The sequence below is a fragment of the Sturnira hondurensis genome, unplaced genomic scaffold (genome assembly GCF_014824575.4).
Source record: "Sturnira hondurensis isolate 20B ecotype Veracruz unplaced genomic scaffold, ASM1482457v3 Scaffold0021143, whole genome shotgun sequence".
NCBI lineage: Eukaryota > Metazoa > Chordata > Mammalia > Chiroptera > Phyllostomidae > Sturnira > Sturnira hondurensis.
In genome coordinates, this window is record NW_028093774.1 from 20,517,615 (window position 1) to 20,525,955 (window position 8,341).

Genomic DNA, 8,341 nt, shown 5'->3' on the forward strand with positions numbered 1-8,341 from the left:
TCTGAAGATCAGAGAGGTTTTAGAATAACCGTCTTAGAATTACTAACAAATTGTTTGGGGCCATTTCCAGTAAATTCTGAATGAACTGTAAATACTTTCATTTGTACTTCTCTGTCTTAGACTGTTGCTTCTAATTACAGCCCTCTATGCAAACGAGGCAAGGGCTCTGCTGCTGCTGTTCCAGGCGGTTCAATCAGAGCAGAACAATAAATAAACCAACTCGGAAACCTTCAAGCAGCTTTTATTGGCACAGCCTGCGAAAAGGTGTGGTGGCCATTTCTGAGCAAAAACCTGTGTCCCAGCAAGCTATTCAGTGTTATGTTTCACACACCAGTGAACCAGAAAGCTTAAGTTCCTGAAACAGACACCCTAGGTCACTAAGAAGCTCCAAAATCGATAGGTCAAGCCCCACTTCTCTCTGCAGATCCGAAAGGCAAAACAAACAAACAAACAAAACCCAAACCAGTCCTGGATGTGCGTCTTTGCTGTGGGATGACTAAAACGGCAGGAAACAGGACCCAGTTTTTTCGGCTGACCCGAGTCGTCATAAGGAACAGCGTTTCGGCTGAAGTCTCCTCTCCATTCTGTGTGGGCCTAAGCGGGTCTTCTCAGGATGAGCAGGGTCACAGGATGTGGTCATCGGGGTGGTAGAGCTCACTCATCAGCCGGTAGATGTAGGAGGGGGCGTTCCCACCAATGTTGGAGATAAAGAGCGTAATGAGCTCCGGGGGGACATAGTCAAACACGGGGCAATGAACGCTCACTTTCTCCAGGATGTCCCCTGGAAGGCAATCACACATGATAAGGATAAAACTGAGGATCCTGCTCCAATGGTTAAAAGGTTGCTATACAGATTCTAGGCTCAATAACGCAGACATACTTGCTACCCCAAGGAAGGGGAAGCTGCGGCGGAACGCTGCAGATGACTTCAGACCATGACACTGCCTGATTAAAACCCTTCCATGCCTTTCCTTAGCCCTTGCAATTCAAACCGGGGGCTGCAGCCTTCAAGATCTGGCCCCTCCCAGCTACACCACACTAATTACAAATCGTGCCACTCTACCCCTTGCTCACTCCTCTCTGGCCATATGGCCATCTTTCTCCAGCTGGCTAAGCATGTATTCAACTCAGGCCCTCTGCGCCAACGCCTGGATCTTCATTTGAGGCCCCATGCATGCAGAACTCAGCTGAAATGCCATGTTGTTAAGACCTTCCCCCATCTAAGGTAGTCTCCCAACCACCTTCCAACTCATCATCCTTATTTGCTTCTTCCCTAGAACATCCCATGACCTGACACGTTCTTGTCCATCCACTGCAACAGAAGGGTGGCTCTGTGGGAGCAGGGCCTGTCTGCAGTGTTCACTGTTAATCCCTAGTGCCTAGAAAGTGCAAGGCACAGTGGGTGCTCGACAGACATAAATAATTTCTACAAGAATGAATGTTTAAATAAATGGATGAAGTTATTCAACTGAAGAACTATCACCCCAAATACTGTGCTTTGCTCCCAGAGGGTGTTGAAGACCATGTTAACCATCGATGAGGCTCACTGAACACAGCTGCTGCCTTCAGAAGTCAGAGAAAAGGGCCCAACACACAGAGGCATCCAAGTTATACGCAAATTTTACAAGTAGGAACATTTCAGAGTCTGCTTCCTCGGGCAGCCACGTCACCAAAATGACTCCTGACAGCAACTAAAAATGAGTACGTTTCCCACAGGTTGTTGCCTGTGTCTCAGACGACATGCAAAGCTGAACCCAGCCAATACGGGGTGATCCAAACTGCCATGGCTCCAATACCTCAGCTAAAATCTATTAGTTTCAGAACAAAATTAACCTAAACTAGACCAGGTCTCTAGGCACTCTGAGCTGCTAAAGAGAGCAGTCCCCACAAGCATGGTAAAGAGCACAACCCGGCAGCCCTCAACCCCACTGACCACCAAACCCAAACCCCAACACCAAACACACCCATGCACGCACACGCACGCACGCACGCACACTTCTGTACCTTCTGTGAAGGGCAGGACTTCTTCAGGAGCCACAAACTTGTGAAATGAGTCTTCTTCATTGGGGAACTGGAAAAGAAAACAATGAAAAAAAACAGACCCAGCAATTCTCTCTCTAGGTATATCCCAACAGAAATAAAAAGCACGTGTACACACGTCCTTACACCAACATTATTCACAAAACCCAAAAGACAGGAAAAACTCAAATGCCCACCAACGGGCGAGCAGGTAAAGCGCAGCACATCTGCACACAGGGACAGCACGCGGCCAGAAGAAGCCGAGTGCGCGCTGCGACTGGGGGAGCCTGGGGTACACGACGCTAAGTGAAGGAGGTCAGACCGAAAGGGCACAGTGGACTCTGTTTACATCACATTTCCTGAACAGGCGAACCCATGGCCACAGAAAGCAGATTAGTGATTGCTAGGAGGTGGAGGAGAAGGGAGAACATTACTGAATGGGTGCACAGTGTTTTTCTGGGATGATGAAAAGTTTTGAAACCAGGGAGTGGTAGTGGCACAATGCTGTGAATGCAGAGAAACCACTGAACTGAGCATGTAAAAATAGTTAATTGTATGTTATGTGAATTAAACCTCAATTAAAAAAGTAAGAGACCTATAAATAGATTGATATTTTAAAGCAAATTGTTTTTATCACTCATGAAATGACTCTTCACTTAGTAACTGCTGGCATTCAGGCTTCAGAGGACAATCCCTGGAACGGGGACAGATAAAACAACTTGTACGTTCCTAAGTGGAACTCACATGGCGTTTTGAAAGGTGGTCAGGGCAATGAGGAGTGGCGGGCAGCAATGTGAACAATGGGTCGCCCCCAACTATGTATTGTCTTGACCTTACAATTTCAACTTCTTAAAGCTGACAGGTTATAAATATCAATTGTTTTTCCTGGATCAAGACTCCTGGAGCTTTTTCCAGCCTCTACGAGATCTAATCCACTGAGTAAATGCAGATGAAAAGAATGCCCAGAGTGAGTAGGTTGAAGGCCTAGAGACCAAGCCCACACTCTGGTTCCCATCCCCCTGTTGGTTAAAGGCAAGAGGACATACCTGTGGTGAGAGCTTGAACATAGGGGCACAGACAATGAGTGGGGTGGAATGGTGCTTTGCTGCCAACGCCAGAGTGTGCGTTCCTGTCACGGCTCTGAGGGCACCGTTGGCCAGGATGGTCTTCGTGCCAATGATCACCTTGGAGACAGAAAAAAAAAATGTGAGCCATCTGGGGATAAAGCCTTAAAAAGGGCCATTGGGCACAACAGCCTTAAGGCTCAGGCCTGACTCCTGGCATCCTGAGGGGTCACACAGCAGTAGAGTGAAAGAGATTCTAGGCTCAGGACCACCAGTCCTAGCTTAAAAGTGGGTTTCCGAGGAAAGAGTGAATGTGGTACACGACAGAAAACTGCATCTGCTGCTGGTAGCCTTGTCTTCTAAAAATCACACCTCCCGAGAAGCAGGTCTTTCTCATTCTCCGTCCACCTTCGCCGCCAAGCTCTCTGGGCACAAGGGGAAGCCCTAGTAGCTGGCCGGCTTAGAGCAGTACCACTTCATTCTGTCAATGCCTTAAGCACAAAGAAGGTATCGCAAATGAGGAACAATGATACAGACAAAGGAAAAAGAATTCAGTTAATAGATTAAGAAGGCCCAGGTATGTACTTTCAAAAGGTGCCAGAAGCTCTTCTCATGGACCTTACAGAAAGGACAATAAAAACTAGTATTTCAGAGATACAATCCCCATTAACTCAACCTAACTCCAAACACACCCACCTTGTTGACTCTCGACATCACAGCAAAAATGGCAGCATCAGTCATGACAGTTGTCTCAATGTGTGCTTTCGACAAATTGACTGCCATTTCATGACCCTGCAACAGGAGAGAAAGGATGACACTGGGACAATAGGTGAGAGACTGGGAACGACCTCTCAGACGTGACTGGATCTGGGGAATTCTGTGATACCGGGCACATGCAACAGACAGGTCCCAACATATAACTAACTCACTTTTCTGCCTATGGCAGTTATTCTCTGGTAAGCTTCGAGGAAGCCCAGAGGAAGCTAATAAATATTTAATACTCGACTACGGCACCGGAGCTGCCACAGAACTGGAAATACTACCTGTTTGCACAATCAGGCATCGCTGACAAGAGCGCCCTGGCTCCTTATTTACAACATTTTATTACATACTTCCTTTTTTGAAACCTACTATTTACCTAGAGATCGAGTGAGGTCAAGCCAAGACTTGGTCATCCACAAGGTAAGTTACCCCATTTTGATACCTGAGAAAAACCCAACGTTTATCTTTTCATGGACCCAGCAGTTCACCCAACTTTCTTAAGCCAATGTTTAAGAATGTTCACAGGATGGACAACTCGAAAATTCCCTTAATGTTTTATTTATCTTCTCAATGTCTTGCTCATCAATTCAAAGTCAACATGGATCCCACCTATCACTCCTTTATTCTCTCATTTTTTGTTTGCCTTAGCAGCCCCCGCGGTCCCCCTACCTGGCAGAAAGGAGCACACTCTGCCACGATGACGTGGAATTTCCTCTTCCGGGCAGCCTCTTTGAGGAAGGCCTCCACTGTTCGGGAGAAGCCGATGGTCATGATCACCTCATTAGAATGGATGTGCTCCAGGGCCTGGGCTGCGATGTTCTCCGTTGTCCCTTCTGCAAGAACAGTCCCTTTTACAAAGACGATGGGGAACTGCCATGCCACAGCACACACAGATGTGACAGAGTCCCAGCCAGGGCACGTGCCCACCCAGCTGGCCCTGGCTGCACAGGCTTCACAAACTTCATATGAAATGTGACACCTTCTAAAAACCCTGCTTCTCTGCGATCTTCTGCCTGCCAAGTTCTCAGGCTGCCCTTTGCCCCAGCAATACCCCTCCCAACTTACCCCCTTGTCCTGCCCTGCCATGACACTCCTTTACAAACCACTTTGAAGATAGTGACGTCAGGCAAAAAATGGTTCAATCTAGGAAATCTTCAAGTGCTGAGTGTGGGGTAAACAGAACTCCCACCTAAAAAAAATCCTCCAAAAGGTGGCCACAACACTTCCACCTGAGAGTCACAGAAGAAAAACAGGGGAGGAATTTGGAAGCAGCAGCTCAGGGCACAGACAGTCCCTGCCTCTTTCCGTCCGGAAGAACTCTGACTTACAGTGAGTACTTGCTGGTGTCCTTGGTCACAAAATCAAGGGGAAGTTTAGTGAGGGTCTAACTAGCCGTGGTTTTAGGGAGTTCATCTCCTTTAAAATGAAAATAATGCCCTGTCCTAACGTAGTCTCTGCCATACTGGATTTGTGGTCTACAAAGGGCTGGTCTGCAAGGAAATGGAGACAGGTTACCATAGTCCTACCACCTGTCCCCATCTTTCCTAATCAGGAGGCAAGGGAGACCTCCGAGAGCCAGAGTACGCGTCATCTCCCAACCCCGCGGACGAACAACTCCATGGTCTTCTGTTGTCCTCTCCTGTCCCTGCAACTTGTCCAGTCCACCAGGGATCAGGCTCTTACCCAGTTCCACAAGCAGCTCATTAATTGCCTCAACGATGTTGGACTGCAGTTGGGCATAATGGAAGCTGAAATCCTCGCTCAGGCCTCCGGATGTCAAGAGTTTGTGCAGGGACTCCTGCTGGTCACTCTCATCGCTGCGTCCGTGGAGTCTGTGTAGGCAACACGACGCAGAAGGTGTGAAGGCCGTGTGATGTGTAACAAGACCTGTTCAGCTCCAATAAAGGCTCCATGCAGAGATAGGAGCTAGAGCAAAAAAGCATCACTGGATTCAAACCGGAACCCATGACGTGGACCTAACCTGCCATACTCCTCGCGGATGATCCGGAGCACTCTCCGCACCATATTGCCCACCGTGGTCTCTGAGGGCTGCGCGGCCGTCATCCTCCGGCCCTCTCTGCGGATCAGCTTCATCAGCTCCCCTGCAATCCAAGCCAGAGAGGGTAAGCAGAACAAGCGCGCAGTGAGCCCCGGGCGATTTTCCGCCTAGGGAACGTAAAGGGGCGAGGGGCGCGATGGAACGAGGCCCCCCTTACCTGCGTGGCTCCAGCGGTGGTCCGTGATGATCCGGCGCAGCAGCTCCAGGGTCTCCCGAGCCATGTCCTCGGAGGTGCGCCGCCCGCCGCCTCGCTTCAGGGCCTCCACGAAACTTTCGATCTTCTCGGACAACTCCGAGACCTTGGCCTCGGCTCCTGGCATCTTGAAAGAAGCCGCCGCGAAGGCGGATTCCACTTCAGCAAGACTCTTCGGGTTTGCACTTCCGGGATGGACCAGGTCGGCTTCCGTTCAGCGAGAGAACACCGGCTGGGGAGCTAGCGAGCCACGCCCCTCGCTGCCTGAGCCAATCAGAGACGGGAAGCTCTAGTTCTTTACAGCCCAGGGTCTGCTCGCCTTTGGACACAGGTGGAGCTGGCCTTTGTGGGCTACTCAGACGCTGAAGAGGTGACTGGAGAGACTTCAAGAGGGTGGTTAGTCCAGTTGGACTGGACTAGTTAGTCCAGTTAGTCCAGCCTGTCTTTTCAGCTGACAGTACTACCCGAGGCTATGCTGGAGAAGATGCAGTCTTCTTTTCTGGTCCCCTAGCTCCGGTGACAATCCCATTGTCCTTACACAGACGCTCAGAAAACGTGTCCAGGGCCCGCTGCCCCTTGGGCAGACCCCTTCCCCCTTTATAATGAATGCAGTGTTTGTGCCTGTGCCTCTTCAACAGACTCAGCCTCCTGAAGGCAAGGACCTTGTTTTTTAAGCCTTTGTGTTCATGATGCCTAGCTCACCTAAGATGAGACTGAGGGGTTAAGAACCGGGAGACCGATACCCACCAAAATAAGATTAAAAGTGGGAGGTAACAGGGGAGCAAAGACAATGTCCTTCCATTGAGACAGAATACAGAGGCTGTACAGCATAATACAATATCGAGAGCTACCATTTACTTATAGCTTATGGTATGTGAATTGTTTCATCTCATACAACTCTGAGGTATGTTGTCCTATCCTTGTTTTACAGATTAGGAAACTGAACCACAGAATCTAAGCAGTTGGATCTAAGTGGATGCAGTTATATTTAAATCCAGGGCTGTCTGAACACTAAGGCTGTGTGTGATGAGAAGCTCTTATTTCCTTTAGATAAATTCTTAGAAGTAGAATCTTTAGACATATACATTCTAAAGACTGTTACAATTGACAAGCTGCCCTCAGAAAAGATATATTAATACCAAAATCAGACTATAGGCCCTGGCCGGTGTAACTCAGTGGATTGAGCACGGGCCTGCGAACCAGATGATGGAGGTTCGATTCCCAGGCAGGGCACATGCCTGGGTTGCAAGCAGGTTCCCTGCAGGCCAACTCCCAGCGGGGGACGCACGAAAGGCAACCATACATTGATGTTTCTCTCCCTTTCCTTCCCCTCTAAAGATAAATAAATAAATAAAATCTTTAAAAAAATAATTATAAAATCAGACAATAGTTCAAGAAAAACAAAACTACAGACAAGTATCCCTCATGAATAGCAGACACAAAAATTGCAACAAAATATTAGCAAATCAAATCCAGCAATTTGTAAAAAATTAATGTGTAATCATTAAGGAGAATTTAAATCTGTAATGCAAAGCTGTTTCAATATTTGAAAATCAATTTAACAAACCATTTTAGGGTCTTTAACAACCTAAAAAGTTGAAACACATGATTATATCAATTGATACAAGAAGCACTTGACAAAGTTCAACAGCCATTTAATTTTAAAAAACTCACAGAAGAATAGAAGGGAACTTCTTCAATTTGATAAAGGGCACCTACAAAATCCTAACATCATACTTTATGGTGAAAAACTGCTTTCTCCCTAAGATCAGGAACAAAACAAGAATGTCTACTCTCACCATTCCTATTTAACATACTTAAAATCCTAGCCATTGCAATAATGGAAGAAAAAAATTTAAACATACAGTAGAAAGAAAGAAAACCCCTTGTTCACAGAAGACATTATTAACTCCATAGAATATTTCAATAAATCAATATTAACGAAAAAAGCCTCCTAAAACTAAAAAGCGAATTAAGCAGGGATACGAGGCCAACACACAAAAATTAATTACAGACTTCCAATCAAGATGGAGGTGTATAATCCAAAGTAATAAATCTATATTCTTATAAATAATTTAAAATTTTATCTTTACACATAATTTGGAATTACTTTCTATATAAGATGAGAGATGGAAATCCAATTTTACTTTCAATTTTCATTGTTTCTCTTGACTTTCAGTACTACTGCTCTCGTGTGTCAAGTTTCTATAATGTGTGAGTCTGGGGGCCTCCATTTTGTGAAGA

The 8,341-nt window shown here is 46.8% G+C and overlaps 1 protein-coding gene across 1 annotated transcript; it reads right to left on the reverse strand.

Annotated features, from left to right (window-relative positions):
- Positions 1–225: 225 nt before the first annotated feature.
- Positions 226–6,224, reverse strand: EIF2B2 (eukaryotic translation initiation factor 2B subunit beta). The gene is made up of 8 exons (XM_037031491.1): positions 6,062–6,224; positions 5,827–5,947; positions 5,529–5,677; positions 4,515–4,678; positions 3,780–3,875; positions 3,066–3,203; positions 2,005–2,071; positions 226–781 (listed from the first exon to the last, which is right to left on the reverse strand). The coding sequence occupies exons 1-8, from the start codon at positions 6,222–6,224 to the stop codon at positions 624–626; spliced, it is 1,056 nt and encodes a 351-aa protein (XP_036887386.1). The 3' UTR covers positions 226–623.
- Between the last annotated feature and the right edge of the window lie 2,117 nt (positions 6,225–8,341).